A 17,400-nucleotide genomic window follows, 5' to 3' on the forward strand; every position below is an offset into this window, starting at 1 on the left:
GTAGCCAAAAATCTGAAAATCAGATATACCAATTGTTAATGATGTTTCTTTTATGTTTTAGCGGATGCAGTGAAAGCTTTGTGGGTGAAGTTAAGAAACGCGTTTATAGCGGCGAAGAAAAGAAGAAAAACAAAAAGCGGTCAATCAGCAAGAAAGATTGCTGCTTGGAAGTATGAACAAGAAATGTCTTTTTTAATTCCTTTTTTGGAAATGAGAGAGACATCAAGCAACTTAGAAAAAGTAACCAATGTGGAAGAAGAGGATCCTGAAGATACACTGGACTCTGAAGAGGTCTCTCAAACCCAGGAGCATGAGGGTGGAGAGAACAAGACACCAACTCGCGTAACGCCAGTGAAGATGCGTAAGCATCAGAATCCTGCGCAAGAGATGGTGCAAATAATGAAAAGGAATGCCGAAATGCGAATCAAGCGGCATGAGAATAACATAAAACATGATGAGGTGGATATGTTTTACTTGAGCATGGCGAAAACTGTAAAACGTCTACCTCAATTGGAGCAGGCGAAGATTCGTATGGCATTATGTCAGTTGGTGTCAGAAGCGGAAATTAGGGGTCTACAAGGAATTCCGGAACGTTCCACTTCTTCCTCCTCCATGTCAACTTTCACTTCGTCGTCTGCTCCTAGTCCAAATGTGGATCAAAGCTCGTACACAGAACAAGTGCACTATTCAAATTATTTTGGGGACATGAACCAATACCATAATTTGTAAATAAATGTTGTAAATTTGTTATTAAACGTAACTTACCTTAAGCAAACAGCTAGTCTTTCTTTGGTTCCAATTGCGCGTCGAAATTTTGAGTCAATTTTTCTAATCTTGTCTTTGATTAAATCGTGGAGATAATTGAACTGATTCTTGCTCATACGAAAGTACATGTGGAATCGATCACTATTCTCTTCTTTTTCCAAAATCTTAATTAAGGTATGATATTCACCATCGTTTTCTCTATTCAAATTAATTTCGTGTACCCACACACTTCTTCTTTTACAATGCGCTTCTATGCACATAATAGCCACGCACGCTTCCTCAATTTCTTCTTCGTATTCATCGGAACTACCCAAATCCATCTTATGTCGTCTGTTACTTTTGATGAACTGGAGATGACTGTATGTATTTTATGGTAAGTGAAGTGGCGTTCCGTTGCGTGACGGCGCGTCGCATCGTTCAAATATGCACACACAGGAAAAATAACGAAAATATGGCGTAACGTCGCGTAGCGTTGCGTCGCTTCGCGTCACCTATATATGTTTCCGGCTTTTAACATTATATGTTTTGGAAAACGAAGATATATTCGGAACTGTTATAACATATTATCGACCTTAATATGATAATCTATTGTAAAGGTGACTTTGAGACACCCTGTAACATATATTGATTTATATAGGGTTGACCAACTATTTAGTTTTTGTTTGTTTTTAGGATCATGTTGAAGAACCTCCTCAGAAAAAGTCTAAGGAGAACTATCATATAAGTAACGAAAATGATGGTAATTTGGCTTTTGACAACTTAAATGGTTTAGCGAATGTACCTTTGATATTTTTATCAAACACAAATTTAGAGAATCATATTGATGAGCCTTCCTCCGAGCCATTACCTGGACCATCTGCTGTGTCATATTCCGCTTCAGAAGAGACATCAAGTACAGTAACCATCGATTCAGACTTTTCCCTATCGTCTCTACCAACAGGCTGTATTGAAGCCATTGATGTTAATGCCATTTTAAGAAAAGATTTTCTTGGTGACGCTTTATATCAAAAAAGGAAAAAATACAACACTTAACAAACAACGATAGAGAACCGAATATCAGGACAATTAGTGACACCCTACTTAATAGATTTAAGGAAAATTTAACGTCAATCACATTTTAGAGTAAGTTTCCTGAAAAGTTAGTAAAAACATTTTAACAGGAAGAGAATGAACGACATATTTCCATTGAAGCCAAATTAAAAAAAAAATATTCCTTAGGAAATAAGTCTGAAGCCAGCAAGATAATAAGCATAATAATGAATTATTTTGTAAACGAATTTTGACGAAGAAAACTATTTGTAAAACATAAAATTGTGTATGTACCACGGGCATAAACTGATGTTTATACTCTCAGGCGACTAAAAAGCTCTCGGGCCATAGGCCCTCGAGCTTTTTAACTTGTCGTCCTCGAGAATATAAACATCACTATTATGCCCTTAATACAGGGTGGGGCAGGGAAGTTGTACATAAATAACTAATTTGCACGGATTAGTTAAATCGAATTTATATAAATTCAAATCCTTTTCGCGAGATTTTTGCGACATTATAATTCTTATTGAAAAATATCGCAATAAACTGCATCTGATTCGGAAGCTTGAGAAATCACTTTCTCCTGAGAAAACTAACAGCACATCCCATGAGGGTAAGCTAAATAAGATTGCACTGTTGAAATATGATTTACATTATCACTTTTTAGTATACGAGCAATGTGTAATTGATAGCCAGATATGGCTAACAAAAAATTCTAACCGAAATCAGAAGTTCTAAATCACTGGCGACTATCCTACCCTCTGAGGTATATTGAAAACGACAATACAGCGACTATCTCAGAATTCTTTGTTAAATGGCCAATAATTCACACTGACATTGCCCCAGAATTGGTAAATCTCCTTATTTATTTTCTAGTTTATCATCTTTCATGCTATTTTTGATTTACCAAGGGTGATATTAAATAAAAACCTTTTATCAAATGATTTTTGTAGATCAATTATGACTTTGGACAAATCCATGCATGCAATAAGGATCTAGATGTTGCAGCAAAATTTGATGGAATATTCCAATCTATTTATGAAAAGAAAAAGAAGTATTTAAGTGTAGCTGACTGCACAATTAAGAGTCTACTGGATACGGAAATAACCATTGGTGAGTGTTTTCCAAGGCATTTATTTTCATATAATAGTTACATATTTACATAAAAGTCAGGAAAATGACATATTATTGACACAATATTGAAGTACGTGGGGCCGAGTACCTTAATTGCCGAGTCAAGTAATGTCATTTTACTGGCGAGTTTTTTTAATTACATTTTACTGTTTACCCGAAATCCTAATTTAAAATAAGCCTTATCAAGTTATGTCGTTTCAGATTCAAAAATTGCTGTTCAGTTATTTCTGTTTCCATCACTTGTGCCTCCTCGCGGACCATTGAGTTAGAAAACTAATGGAGGAAATATAATGGTAGAGGGGGTAAGAATTTTTGTAGACGGAAGTTGCCACAGATAGAGGCCACTCGCGTGGATAGGTTCCCGTGAAGGTACATTTTGGCCGACATTATTTGACATATGAAAACGCGGGTCCTGTCACCGTCAGTTTTCCACCAAATTCAAATTTTATTAAATTTGCAATTTTAAAGTACCTAATAATTTCGGATCGGTTTGTGCTCTGGTTTATATAAATAACTAACTGCCGCATGTCATTTATCATGTTGTAGGCGAGGTTGTAGGTACCCAGTTTATGTTTCTTAGTTTTCCAAACGAGCCAGTACTTCGAGCAAAATGGTTACCTAACATTTGTAAATATATCTCAAGAACAGCTCTCCAAATTTGCTTTTGTGCTCACAACGCTTCATTGACTGTGATTTCGACCAAAGGTTGCACCGGAAAGGCGGAGAATGTTCATCAAATATGCAGTAGGTACTATCAAAACTTGTTTTTACAGCTAAACGTGTGAGTTTATAATATGGATATCAGGTGTAAGTTTTTTTACGAGTGCGGATACATTTTGAGAACAATAAACAATAAATAATTATTGAATCTCTCTGCCGTTGTAATGAACCTGAGACCAACCAGTCAATTGTAGCTATTGATCAACACAGTGAATTTAATGGGAGTTGTCAAGTTGTAGTGGCTATAGTAAACTGGCCTTAATTATACTACTGGAACACATCGATGTATATTTAGATTTGTAATCCATGATTATATTAAATCTGCATACTTTCCCATCTTTGTCTATTTTGTTTACTTTACCACGAGCATGTATTTTACTCCTTCTATACGTTTTTTTTGTTATTATTTCTATTAGTGGAAAGAAAATTATATCTCTACGCCACTGAAGTGAGACGCTAATGATAACGGAAGTGGTGTGGTACTTTAATCACAGCTAGAGGCCACTTTTGGTTCCCGTGGTCTACGCCTGGCCAAGCATTTGATTCCCTCCATTAGTTTTCTAACTCAATGTCGCGGACGAGCCAAACAAAAAACAAAAATCTGCTGGAAACCCTCAATTTCTGAAGCACGTGATGCTCTACTGGTTCATGTGAAAACTCCTGCGGACATTGACGAGGCAAAAAAGAAGCAGATAGATTTCTGCTATTCAAAGGGCTTACCCTTTGAAATCCTCAAGTTCTTGGACGCCATCTTGGAATCCTCAAGTTCTTGGAAGCCTCAAGTTCTTAGACGCCATCTTGGAATCCTCAAACTTCGACCCCTTCGTACCCTGAAAATTTTTTTTTAAATGGAACGGATTCGAACCGTCAACCATTGGATTACAAGTCCTATAGCATAACCGCTGAGCTAATTAGACTATTATGGTATAATGCTTGGATAGTTGTATTTATATCGAACCTATTTTAACGGAACGGAGTCGCCATCTATTAGGATTCGTATAGGTATAGGAAAGTATAATTTCAACCGGCGCCCCGGCATTGATGAGACATCAAACGGTTAGATACGAGGGTTCAGGAGAGAGATGCAAGGGAGGAGAATTCTAACCTATCATTCCATCTCGGAGGTAGCTCCCCCATTTGAGAGACATACACAAGGGGGCCCCATTCTAACCTACAACCAGAACAGGGGCGGGTAGGGAAATAAAACAACAACAACAAAATGTAGAGTGTTTTTATTTAGATCTGAAATATCGATTTGAAGTTTATTATTATAATTAAAGCGCTTACTTACATAGTTACATAAAATTTGTGGCGAAGAGAGCCTCGACGACAGCAACGCCCATTTTTTAATGACAGCATTGTTATTCATAATTGGAAATCCCCCGCTCCGTTCTACACATAGGTATATAATTAAAACGTAATACATGGTGGTTTTATACCTCGCTGGGTTTATCCCGCCGAAAATAATAGTAGTTTCTTGTTCTACAAATATACGGTTAAAACGTATAGTAATATACATGCAGGTTTACCTCGACTCCTCGCAAAAATGATTGCACATTTCTTGATCTAAAATAATAACTATTAAGTTGCGAAAGCAATATGAAGATGTTACTCACTCGACATTTGCAGCTAAATAAGCACGGATGTAAATGCGTTATCAGTTAGAGAAAAAATAACCGCGGTTATGGGAGAGGATGCTGCAATCTCGCAATAATTCGATAGTATTTAATTATAGCATCAGCGTCAGGAGCTGTAGATACCGATGTGAGCTATTTCGTAGGAGCGATAGCTTCCGCTATCGGGTGGGGGAGCTAACCCCTAATCCTATCCCCAAGGAACTACCCCTAGTTTTATATAGTAGCTCTTAGGGTCTAGGGCAGCCCCCCCTGGTTTTTGTAGTAAGACGTAGAAGCTATCCTCAAAGAGAACAGAGTTCGCAGATTTCATGATTCTAATAATTGGTATGGGAAGTTTCAATCTTGCGATAGTGTTTACTTATAGCAGTGAGTGCTCGCGAATTTGATATGGTAGTTTATCCCATTTCATTTCCATACCGACACCTATATACGGGTATTTATTGTGTATGAATGCGTAAAGTTCGAAAATCTCCCTTAAAAAGGTGGGAAATATGATGGAAATAGGAAATGTGTATATCTTTACGGCGAAGTACGTTCTATATAATTATAAATTCGACGTTCCGCAGTATTTAAAAACGGCGTGCATCCGCAATCCGATTTCAATAAGTGTGTATGTGGGTATATAGACAGGTGGCTGCTTATATACCTCAGGTAAGCCTTTTTTCAATTTTTAGTTGCTTATAATTTACTTTTCTTAGGGATACGTGTCCTTGCGCGCATAATTTGCAGTTTTATGAAAAGCGTGACATTTTATTGTATTTATTCGGCGATTATTTTATATGGGCGTTTATAAGTAATAAGCCGACAGCAGAAAACATAGTCTACATCAGAGTTGGACCGTAAGTATCAAAATTATTTTGTAATAAAAAACCTACATTGATACCTTTTTAGACGATATCAAACTCCAATGGAGGATTGTCTTCATCATCGTGGTTAAACGGCGTTCGGATTTATTATTATTATTAATATCTATACTTTACATTTATTGATCAGGAGTAGAGGATAATACAGTTGTGATAAATAAATGCGATAACATTGTGAAATATTATGTATTACATCAATTTGTTTGGTATTCAGTTAAATCAATTTTTCTCGGATCTACATTTATATAACGATAATATTGATTATAAGGTGAGCTTCTTAATTTAATATCTATAAGTATAATCCAGCGGCGGATTTACACATTTGCGTTCTACGCCAGATGCAATTTACCGCCTATTTCAAGCTTACCAAATAGGACGAAAATTTTTTTCGATCGCTTCACTCGCAATTAATGACACTTAGGTATGTAAAATCTATAATGTAAGTACCGGGTGATTCATTAGAACTGATGACAGTTTGAATTTCCCGCAAAACAAAAATTTTTAAAGGTTGGTAATAATAGATTATCATTTGCCTAATTCCAGTGGTGAATGTAGAATCACTCTCCAAGGAGAGAGATTTACAAATAAGTCGTTGTTATTAAATCAATCACAATAATTACGTCGATTCTCATAATCAAGAGCGTGGCAGTTGCTGTAGAACAGAAACCCGGTACGGGTGTATGTATTCGTAGATCTTTATGGAAAATTCGTTGGCATGTTGCATAAGACACTCCTGTAATTCGAAAATAAAGTTAGTAGGTTCTTTGTCTTCAACCACTTCATCGTTTCTTAGTAATGGATGACCTGTTTTTTCTTCTTTGCAAATGCAATTCTTGTTTTCAAATCGATCAACGATTCGTTTCTTATGATTGGCAAATGCTTTGCAAGAAATAATAAGATCGGGACACTCTTCCTTCCATAAACTGCTCTCGACAGGACTGGAGGATCTTCAAGAAGGGGATTTTTAACCTACAAATGCACATTAGTCTAATTTAACCGTTATTTAATTACTTACTTCAACAAATTCTTGAATTTAGTAGTTTGGAAAGAACTGTTTGATAATACAGATTGGAAAAGTAAATTAAAAACAACAACAAATTAACGAAATAACGACGGCACTGGTGACTAATAAGAATTAGTAAAATAACTAAAAATATATCATCGCCAATTCTATCCCGTAAAAAACACTAGAATTGTACGCGCGAAATTCAAACTGACATCAGTTCTAATGATTCACCCGGTATAACCTAAGTATTTTAAATAAGTGGCACTTTTAATTTTTAATGAATCATTCAATCAAATGAATACCGTACCCATAAACTTAGGGTGATTGTAATATGGATATGGTCCCTCTCTGTGACAGGGGATTATGGATGGAACTTTTGGTGAATGCTGAAGCTGAATATATACCTGCTGAAAATTGTACCTATGTCTAATCACCCTGAATCGTAAATTAAATCCCCAATTATAGCATAATTACGTAATTGTTAAATAGTAAAATGGACATTTAGCTGCGTATATTCTAGAAGAGGAACAATAGTTACCGAATTATCGATCTACCTTGTATAGCTTTGGTTAAATTATTATTGGTTAGACCTCTTTCCATGACCACCCAGGAGGCAATAAATTCACACTAGAAATAATGCAATTTATTGGAGATGTTTACGGCCTCGTTATAGGATTCCCCATTAGATATTTCTCTACACAGGGTGTATAAAAAAATAACTAATAGGCCTACCTTTTTAATAGTCGAATAATCGAACCACGAAAAAGAGTAGGTATAATCAATTCTCGGTACATCTCAAGTAGCTGAAGTAGCCCATAGCCGGCACCCGACATACAGCTGTTGTCGCGTCAAGTGTACTCGGTGCCGCCACCGTCCGTACGCCGCCAAACGCCAGGGCGTAGTTGGCGTATAGGGAAATCCGCCGCAGGTATAATCCTTTGAACCACCTGACACGAATTCTTCTTCAATCCAACTCTCAGAACCTTCAGCTTCTAATTCAGCCGTTAAGTTGCCTAAATATTTACCTGTTAGCGGATTGGGTTGTCCTTCCGCTGATATATAGATTATAGAGTCAGTGTCATAATACTGGACATGATCACCTATTGAACATAATACACTTAAGCTCCCTGCAGACGGGGACAATAGTGGCGTCCAGTACTAGCGGCCAGAAGTGGCAGCCAGTGAACTGGCTGAACAGTAGGCTTCCACATGAGGGCAGTATTGGCTTCCAGTATTATGTACTTTAATGGCTGCCATTAGTCTGTGCTGTGTGGATGTGGTGACGTTTCGGGTAACCTTATTACATTACTGTAATTTAATTATTGTCAATATGATGTGTCTGAACATGGAGGAGGTTGACGAAGAATACGAGAAAGGTGTTGATGAAGCTATAAGTGAAACTGTCCATTGTTTAAGTGATGAACTGAAAGAAATATTAACCAAAAACAGGGCGTGCTGGGTGAAAGACTGGGTGGGTCGTAGAGATCGCCTCGGAGCTTCGTCAACAATATTTCGGGAACTTGCCGAGGAGGATCCTCTGGAATTCAAGAGAATTTTAAGAATGAGTGTGGGACAATTTAACGAACTTTTAAATCTAATTGAACCTAAAATTTAAAAAAAAGGATACGCTAATGAGAAACGCAATTCCTGCCCGTCCAAAACTAGAGATTGCCTTAAGATTTTTGGCTAGTGGTGACAGTTACCAAACTCTAGCAATCATGTTTCGAATACCAGCAAACACTATTTCTAGTTTTATGCCAGAAGTACTTACAGCAATAACAACATCATTACAAGAATATATGAAGGTAAGTGTTCATAACTTATTGCTTGGTAGGGATAACTTGTAAATTTGTAGTTGTAAAAGCCCATCGCAGCAACTTGCGCTTAGGAAGTTTTTAAATTTAACAATATTTTGTGGTTGTATTTAACCATTTTATACTTCGATCACGCCATGAGACATACCTTAACAGTTATATTTTCCTATTGCCTGAAATCAAGAGAATGCCAGTTTCCTTGTTAAAAAGGTTTCTTGTATTTTCCTAAAAATATTAGGCCTGTATTATATTGTACAGGGAAGACAATGCTAGGACTTGTGCTAATCATTTAAAAGGGATTAACAAAATAAAATCAACACTTTATTTAATACAGTTTATTATTAAAGAAAATGCAAATTATAAAGTTTCTGTAATCAGAAAAAATACTAATTAGCTCTTCAGAAAATGTCCATTCAGTGTAATTGTCTGTAGAGTAAATCTCCTTCAGATATAAATCGAGGAGTTTCAACATCATCATCAGAATCACAGCCGTAGGACGAGGTTCCAGATAGCATCGGAGAAGGTGGAGGTCGTGGGGGATCCAACAATTTCAACCTCTCTTTGGTTAGCATAGTTTGAATTTTGTCTTGGCAACTTAGTCTGTTCCTCATGGGAAGGTCCCTTAACTGAGCAGCTACATACGCTCCAAATACATCAACCTCGTGGGATGGGGCTTTGATTGGCACTGGCGAACGACTCTCAGATATTTTTTGTAGTTTGTCAATTGCACTCTCAACTTTTGATAATTTGCTTATACGGCGTTTTTTTGTGACTGGGGTTTGGAAGTGTGACATAACTTGGGATTGTGATGTGCCTAATTCTCCCTTCGGATTGTCGACGTTGTGTTCAGTTAGATCCATTTCAGATTCTTCAATTACTTCTTCCGTCCCAACTTCGTTAGTGTGCGCGGGTAGCTGACCAACTTTAGTGCTGGAAGCTGGTTCAACCTGAAAATATAAGACAACGAATAATTTACCGAAATCACAATACTCTATGCACATTTTACTTTGTAACATTGCCAATAAATGTAAATTGAAAAAATTGTGACTTGGATAATTTTTTTAGGTGCCTCAAACATCGAAAGAATGGTTAGACATACAAAGGAATTTTGAAATAAAATGGAATTTTCCTTCATGTTGTGGAGCGATTGACGGAAAGCATGTAGCCATAAAACGACCGCCTGGGAGTTCCTCTGAGTTCTATAATTACAAAGGAGGCTACAGCATAATACTTTGGCATTGGTAGATGCAGATTGTAAATTTTTGTACATAGACGTGGGAACCAATGGAAGAGCCAATGACGCAAGTGTATTCCGATTGTCCTCATTGAAATCAGCCATGGACAATGAAAAGCTAAATTTACCTAAAGACTATTTAATTTTGGGTGATGACGCGTTCCCTTTATCACCAAACTTAATGAAGCCTTTTTCGAAAAGAAATTTGACACTAATGGAACGTATATACAACTACCGTTTATCGCGTGCACGAAGAGTAGTGGAAAATGCGTTTGGAATAATGGCAGCAAGATTTAGAATATTTGGAAAAGACATCGAAGTGGATGTAGAAACTGTCGATTTGATTGTACAATGTACATGTACTATCCACAATTGGTTGCGAACAACTTCGCCAGGAACGTATTTTGAAAGGGGATGGATTGACCATGAAGACACTGACACAGGAGTTCTTCATCCCGGGCAGTGGCGTTCGACTGGAACAGAACTACCATCACTGAGAAGAGCTCGCTCGACAAACACATATTCGAAAAAAGCTTCGGGAACAAGGACAAAACTGGCTGAGCACTTCAGCGGAGCAGGACAAGTTTCTTGGCAGATGAAGGCCATTGGCATGTAACCTTAAAATGTAGCTTACTTGTTTATTTACCATTTGATCGTAAATTTGGAAACGTACAACTATTTATTTGATTAGTAATTAAATCAAACTTACCAAATTCGATGTTGACTTTCTCGTTATCACCACATCTCTTAAGACACTGTCTGCTGCACTGAACCAGGGTAATTTCGGGACGTAGACATCGTCAGTACCAGCTCCACTTTTTTTGGATTCATTCACTTTCAGGAGTTCACTCCGATATGTGGCCTTTATTGCCTTTATACGAGCTCTCAAAAAACTCAAGTCGGGCACTGCAACCCCTACCTCTATTAATTCATTTAATAACTTCATTATTGCACTCTCCCTCTTCGTCTTGTTGGTATAATCAGCATTACGGACGTTCCATAGCAGTTCGTAATTTACGTAAATGTCTAAAAATGTATTTATATGGTCCGCACTCATTTCACACTCCCATTTGGTCTCGTCTTCACTTCCTCAGGTTTGGAACACATTTCGCAACAAAAACACTGAATTAGTTCCTCTCCCAGCAGAGTCCGGCGACGCACTGTCAGCCAGTACCCATTTAGCAACGTCCAATAATGACAGCCACTAGGTCACGTGACCCGAACTAGCCCTCCCAGCGTCCACTAAACTCAAACCTGTTTGACTTTGGTGGCCGCCAGTAGCTTACTGGACGTTGGAGCGGCAATACCCTTGCACACGAGGACAATAGAGGGATAATTACTGGCCTCCATTAATGGCTAGTACTACTGGACGCCACTGTTGTCCCCGTCTGCAGAGAGCTTTAGACGTATGAATGCCTGCCGTATTCACTGTCAACAAGTGGTAAGAGGGCCCCTTTCTAACCTATAATCTTGTTTACCATAATACATATTTCTAAGTAGGCGCTCTACCTTCGCGTGCTGGGTGGGAGGAGGTGTCTGAACACTTGTTTTACGGAAGAAATGATAATACCCTAATCACTACATCTTATTATTTTAGGTAAGGGCTTAGTCAGAATGGAGTGGATAAGTAAAACAAAACAAAATTTAATGCGGGTTTATTAGTTCTGGAAAAAAATTCATTGAAGTAAACATTATAATTGAAACGATAACACTTACATAAAACACCCAGTACGTGTTTTGTAGTTCCAGGTCTTTATAGACCTGGAACCTCCTGTGTTGATATACTCCTTCTTCTATCTTTACGGAGTCGGGGATAACCCCCCGACCCCGTAAAATAGCAACATTTTCCTAAATAAGAGCTAATTAAAATACGGTATGATGCATGAAAAGTACTTACAGATGCATATTTCTCTTGAATTAATGCTCGTAGTTCTCGTTCTACAAATATATGGTTAAACGTGTGATAGATATGTGGTGTATTTACCATAGGCCGTCTGCAATGGTCCAAAGATGATGGCCGCACCTTGAGCTGAAAAATTACATACATTAAGTTTGATGAAAAATAGAAAAGAGCTCATTCTTACCCGCCATCCTCGTAACAAATGACTATCAAACGATTTCTAGGAGGAGTTTTATTTATTGCTATCCATTTAGACAGGAAACCTGTACAGATTGCACAGCTATGACAAACGATGTCATAGGAAGTTCGATACAAAGGGGTATGCAGATAAACACACAATAAAAATTTACATCCTTCACTCATTATATTCAATATCGCCATACCTCTATAGAACGTGATATTATATGGGTAAAACATTTGGTACAGGCCGCTGATAGATTTGTATTATTATCGATCAAAGCACCCTATTAGTTTTGAAAATGCGTACGTTGCGGGGGGGGGGGGGGTTCCCGAAGTCTGAAGACCTTCAAAAATTAGTATGCGCATAGGTAGTGTATTATTTTAGAAGGAGGTCTACTTTGAAGGTGATACGATAAACTTGAATACATACTTTTCGTTTCATTGACCAATTCCATATACCTTTTGAGTATTACCTCAACCTATTCAAAAGCCGGCTGTTTCACTACATCGACTATCGTTATGCCCTGAGATGAGTAGATTTTAAATTTTGCTATAACTAAAGTTTAACGATACCTATATTCTATTTACTCCAGAGCTGCCGCCATTGATAATTTCGTAAAGCGTAGCTGATGAAATAATTAGCTTAAGATTATGACTCAAGGACACACGGTAAAAAATATTTTGTTAAAAGTAATCAAATTTTTATGTTAACATTTTTTCATTGCTTCAAAAAAAATTTGGTTAGTCTAATACGTTATTCGCTTTAAATAAGTATTATCAGTTATTGCCGCTAAAAAACAATATTCTTCATTTAAATGTATTTTTTATTTCGATCAAACAACATAATGTTAGACTTAAAAGAGCATTTTGTTTAATGAACAAAATATTTTGTTAAACTAATTCACAGAACGGAATGTTAAGTCAAATTAAATAGTGAGTAGGTTTAACAAAACCGTTTGTTTAAATCAACAAAAAAAAATATTGTCAGAACAACTAATTATTTCTGTATGACAAACATCGTTATTCTCTTGATCAGATCAAATGGAGCTTAAATCAACAAGCTCTAATGTTACAGAAACAGAAGTGCGATTGTTTTAAAAAATGCAGCTCTTAGTGTCTATAGCGATGTGAACGTGATCAGATATACCACGCGGCACAGCTATTGTTCAATATAGTTTGTTCAGTTTGTTGTGCTCTTCATTATACAATTTTATTAAAGTAAGATGAATAAAATGCTATCAATTATGAAATAATAATAATCGTGTTTTAGTGCCTTCGAATATTTTTATACTTAGTTTTCAATTTCAATTGTGATTCAGCGACCTGCGAAGTGCGATTCCTGCGAAATACGTATCCGTCGACTGACCTGTTGGAATCTGCTGAACACCATACAGAGGTACCTAGTACCTACGCACAGTAAGTTTAAATATTATTTTGTATTGATCCAAAGTGAATTATATAGTAATTGAAATTACGTTTTAATATAATTTAATATCTTGTAACATAACTGGCTGTATACCTACATTTTTCCACGCTACAGCTTACGTCGAATTAGTCATCAGACAGCAAGCAAAATGGAACTATTTTTGCAATGTAATGATTTGGAGGGTTTGGCGCCACTACTACAAAGTGAGTTGATTTATATTTATTGTTACCCACATAAGGAAGTGTAATTTTTATAAATGTGCAAGGCAGCTTAGTTTCGTAACGGCTGATAATGGGATATCCGATATTGTGCATGCATTTTTAAATTGGGATCAGTGGCGTATAGGTATAGTCGACAGTGGAATTAATAATCGATACCCACTTAATTATTAGTTATCATTTAATAAAGGACTTGCAGCTGTTGCGATTTTAAGTTGTCAATTTCTTTAATTTCTATTCTTTGTCTCAAAATGCTTGTATAATTTAATACGTTTCAGAACACGGTGTGGATTTAGACACAGCAGTAAAATTGTCTCGAGAGGAAATAAAAGAGTTGATACCATACGTGGGACTAAGGTCCAGATTTTGCAGGGCTCTGAAGTCTATGGAGCAACCACAATCGAGTTCAGAATCCTCTGTATCATCGGTAACCCCAACAATGATTTTAGATTGGGTAAATATATATTGACTAAAAGTATTTTTGCATATTTCAACTTTGTTTTTCAGTAGATAATTTTGTTGATTAGTTATTGACAATAAGACTGCCGTTTTCAAGTAGATATTATACACAAATTAAGGTTAACCAGTTCACAATTAATTTTTTATAAGACATGATAAAAGTTCTGTGAGATTTTGTTCTTTTCATTTTATCGAAAGGAAAAGCATATCAGATTTAAGTTATACTCCTACTCTTGTACTCTTTACTGGATCATTCGAATATGCAATACATATTTGCAATTATTTGTAGAACACGAATGACGATGGCGATACCACCTTAATTGATGACCCTCAATCTTCAGTTCCATCCACTTCATCTTCTATTCCATCCACTTCTTCTGATGTGCGCATAATAGAGGTAATTCCGGTAGAAGATACTGATATTACTACGGAGGGATTTCAAGCATCTACACAGTCTACACTTCCAGAATTTGACTTAAAAACATTGCTAGATTGCACTCCGTTAGGATCTACGATAATAGCATATTATGAAAAAAACCAAATGCTTAACAATAGTAAAAGATCTTTATTAGTTGATATCATATGCAAAAAAATTTTTCATTTTGCGCAAAAAAATAGAGTATGTCATAGTGACTACAACATTCTAACAGCTAAAATTATAACACTCTTTCCTAAAGAACTATCTGGTACGTATTACGTTCCAGCTATTTCAAAAAAGCATTCGGTTACTAATAAACCAATAGTAGCTAAAGGAAAGCTTGTCGACAAAGTTCGTAACCTTTTAAGGCTAAACAGACAAATCAATGCAAACAGTTCTAAAACTTTGGAAACGACCACGGCATTAAAATTAGACGAATCACTAAGAAAGGTTAAAATTTGGTTACAAACACGCAAAGAACCATGGGATGAAGTAGTTACGAACTGGAAAAGTACAATGGAATTGAGGAGGCAATCAACCAGTAAAACAGCTTCTGAGTTTTTTAAAGATTGGCCAATACTGCAGGATTCTCGCTCAACTCAGTTGGTATTCCTTTTCTAAACCTGGATCTTAGTATATGGAATTAATCAAATTTTTCATTTTAGATTGATATAGATTTTGATGTGATGTTTCCAACTAAAGGTGTTAATATTCACATTCGTTGGTTCCCTTTTATGGAAAAACTGATTCTCTTACGAGGAAGTTCTATGAAAGAAAGATCAGGCTTACAGTATTTAGAGATACTAAATTTAGAAGAGAATTGTAACGAAGGTAATCAATTAATCATATCACGACTATTTTATGTAATTATCTCATTTTTTATAGATACAAAGGTAGCTCTGCATTTGCACATGTTACCTAATCTAATTCCACCAAAAGGAAGAACAAAGTTGCCCAATAAAAAAGATTGGAAGTTTTCCGCCGCGGAGGTTCTTGAAAGTTTAATTCAACATGTCAAAGTAAGTTTAGTTAATTTAAAGTTTACAGTATTGGTTTTACCTTTTTTTCTGCTGCTAAACTGAAAGTACCTACGTTAATAATTTTTTTTTGTAAAACATAAAGCATGTCGTTAGTAACATTTGTAATATCTATGTAATATATTTAATATTTGTAATAGGTACTGGCTCCAGTCGCCAGTAAAAACTGTCTTACGTTGCTAATAATGCTGATACTATGACATTATATGACTTTAATTACGTTTTCTAGGGGTGCATGCAAAGAATGAATCATTTTGCTATTTGAACTGTTGAAAAGTCAATTACGCATATATTCACTTTAGATCAATCACACCTCTAATTAATTAAATGCAAATATCTATTTTTATTGTTTTTTTTTCTTTAAGGGCCCTGGTGACATCGAAGACCACATTCAATCATACCAAGATCGTATGTACAATTTAAAACAGACTATCCAACCATATATTTTGGTAGTAGGACCTTCTTTAAAGAATGTTACAGCAACGTACGTAATAGTTGATAAAATACGATACAAGTGCAATACAGTTCTTTCTGCATTAGATTTAAATTTTAAAATCTTTCATATTATGAATGTCTGTTACCCCTCTCAATCTGAGTACCTATGGATACTGATTCAGAAATGTGTGTATGAGGTGCACACTGCACAAGATAAAACGATTCCATATATCTTAGACTTGATTGAGGTATTAAAAGACATTAATTAGTTTATACAGTTACAAAAGACAAAATAATTGTTTATCTATTTATAAGACCTGCTGTTTTTGGCGTCATTATGAAATGTCAAAAGTGTAACTGCTCGTTTTCCAATACTAGTATTTATATTAATCATCTAACATATAAGCATAATATAGTAAATTTTTCCTGTTGCTATAGAACTTTTAGCACACGTGGTGCGTTTAAAAGGCATTTAAATTTAGAACATGTTCAGAAAAATAATCCTAATACCGCAACTAATACTGCGACAAATGTGTTACATTCTCTAAACGCTACTGATCCTTATACAGTTAATACTTCAAACTTAGAAAATGTTGGAGAACCATCATACAATTCATCAGGAGATCATAATGAACAATTTTGTAAACTATTTCAATCAAACATAGACCAATTCGTTTCATCTTTATATAGTAAACTTCAATTAAATTTGACTCTAATACAAGATATTATACTTCTCACTTCTGACTTTGTTTCATCCGCAATAAATAGTATTAAAAACTGTTGCTCATGTTCAAGTTTAAAGTGCGATAATTGTAAAGAAATGTTGAGTGTATTGGAAGAACCGTTCAAAAACTTAAATACGGAATATAAAAGACAAAAGTATTTTACAAACTCAAAATGTTTTATTAATCCCACGGAATTCGTCATAGGTACAAGAACTGCACCGAAAAAACAAGACAAAAAAATATCTTTAGACCTAATTAAAAATGTTGGATACTTTGTACCTGTAGAAAGTACATTGAAACTGTTTCTTGAACTTCCGGGAGTTTATCATATTATGAATGATTATCGAGATACACTTCTTTCAAATAAAGATGGTTCACTGTGTAATGTAATTCAAGGAAG

At 35.9% G+C, this 17,400-nt stretch overlaps 2 protein-coding genes and 3 long non-coding RNA genes across 6 annotated transcripts; 3 read left to right on the top strand and 2 right to left on the bottom strand.

Moving 5' to 3' along the window:
- Positions 1-2,337: 2,337 nt before the first annotated feature.
- Positions 2,338-3,260, top strand: LOC116182400. Its single transcript, XR_004147504.1, has 4 exons — positions 2,338-2,407; positions 2,462-2,645; positions 2,748-2,907; positions 3,130-3,260. It is a non-coding gene; the product is annotated as an uncharacterized LOC116182400 (long non-coding RNA).
- A 1,683-nt stretch (positions 3,261-4,943) lies between these two features.
- Positions 4,944-5,297, bottom strand: LOC116182401. Its single transcript, XR_004147505.1, has 3 exons — positions 5,178-5,297; positions 5,088-5,130; positions 4,944-5,040 (listed from the first exon to the last, which is right to left on the bottom strand). It is a non-coding gene; the product is annotated as an uncharacterized LOC116182401 (long non-coding RNA).
- A 123-nt stretch (positions 5,298-5,420) lies between these two features.
- Positions 5,421-7,106, top strand: LOC116182402. The gene is made up of 3 exons (XR_004147506.1): positions 5,421-5,936; positions 5,984-6,124; positions 6,177-7,106. It is a non-coding gene; the product is annotated as an uncharacterized LOC116182402 (long non-coding RNA).
- Positions 7,107-9,381: 2,275 nt separating this feature from the next.
- Positions 9,382-11,711, bottom strand: LOC116182403. Its single transcript, XM_031502936.1, has 2 exons — positions 10,912-11,711; positions 9,382-9,915 (listed from the first exon to the last, which is right to left on the bottom strand). Exons 1-2 carry the CDS (start codon positions 11,257-11,259, stop codon positions 9,382-9,384), a joined length of 882 nt encoding a protein of 293 aa, XP_031358796.1. The 5' UTR covers positions 11,260-11,711.
- Positions 11,712-13,700: 1,989 nt separating this feature from the next.
- Positions 13,701-17,380, top strand: LOC116182405. 2 transcript variants are annotated; one of them, XR_004147507.1, is made up of 6 exons: positions 13,701-14,380; positions 14,675-14,782; positions 15,172-15,409; positions 15,469-15,634; positions 15,689-15,822; positions 16,206-17,380. XR_004147507.1 is itself a non-coding variant. In XM_031502937.1 (6 exons), the coding sequence occupies exons 1-6, from the start codon at positions 13,857-13,859 to the stop codon at positions 16,542-16,544; spliced, it is 1,605 nt and encodes a 534-aa protein (XP_031358797.1). In that variant the 5' UTR covers positions 13,701-13,856; the 3' UTR covers positions 16,545-17,380. The 2 variants fall into 2 exon arrangements, 1 of the variants encoding a protein (XP_031358797.1); XM_031502937.1 differs by having other exon boundaries at positions 13,701-13,911; positions 14,205-14,380; positions 14,675-15,409.
- The last annotated feature ends 20 nt before the right edge of the window (positions 17,381-17,400 follow it).

The sequence above is a fragment of the Photinus pyralis genome, unplaced genomic scaffold (assembly GCF_008802855.1).
Source record: "Photinus pyralis isolate 1611_PpyrPB1 unplaced genomic scaffold, Ppyr1.3 Ppyr1.4_unclustered_Scaffold5182, whole genome shotgun sequence".
NCBI classification, from domain to species: domain Eukaryota; kingdom Metazoa; phylum Arthropoda; class Insecta; order Coleoptera; family Lampyridae; genus Photinus; species Photinus pyralis.

What these genes read in the sequence shown, in the direction of transcription:
- LOC116182403 (XM_031502936.1), bottom strand. Translation starts at nt 11,259, where the DNA reads ATGAGTGCGGACCATATAAATACATTTTTAGACATTTACGTAAATTAC. An exon ending in GAAAGTCAACATCGAATTTG is followed by an intron (nt 9,916 to 10,911) that starts GTAAGTTTGATT and finishes TTATATTTTCAG; the next exon opens with GTTGAACCAGCTTCCAGCAC.
- LOC116182405 (XM_031502937.1), top strand. Translation starts at nt 13,857, where the DNA reads ATGGAACTATTTTTGCAATGTAATGATTTGGAGGGTTTGGCGCCACTA. An exon ending in CAACAATGATTTTAGATTGG is followed by an intron (nt 14,381 to 14,674) that starts GTAAATATATAT and finishes AATTATTTGTAG; the next exon opens with AACACGAATGACGATGGCGA. An exon ending in GTTTAATTCAACATGTCAAA is followed by an intron (nt 15,823 to 16,205) that starts GTAAGTTTAGTT and finishes TTTTTCTTTAAG; the next exon opens with GGCCCTGGTGACATCGAAGA.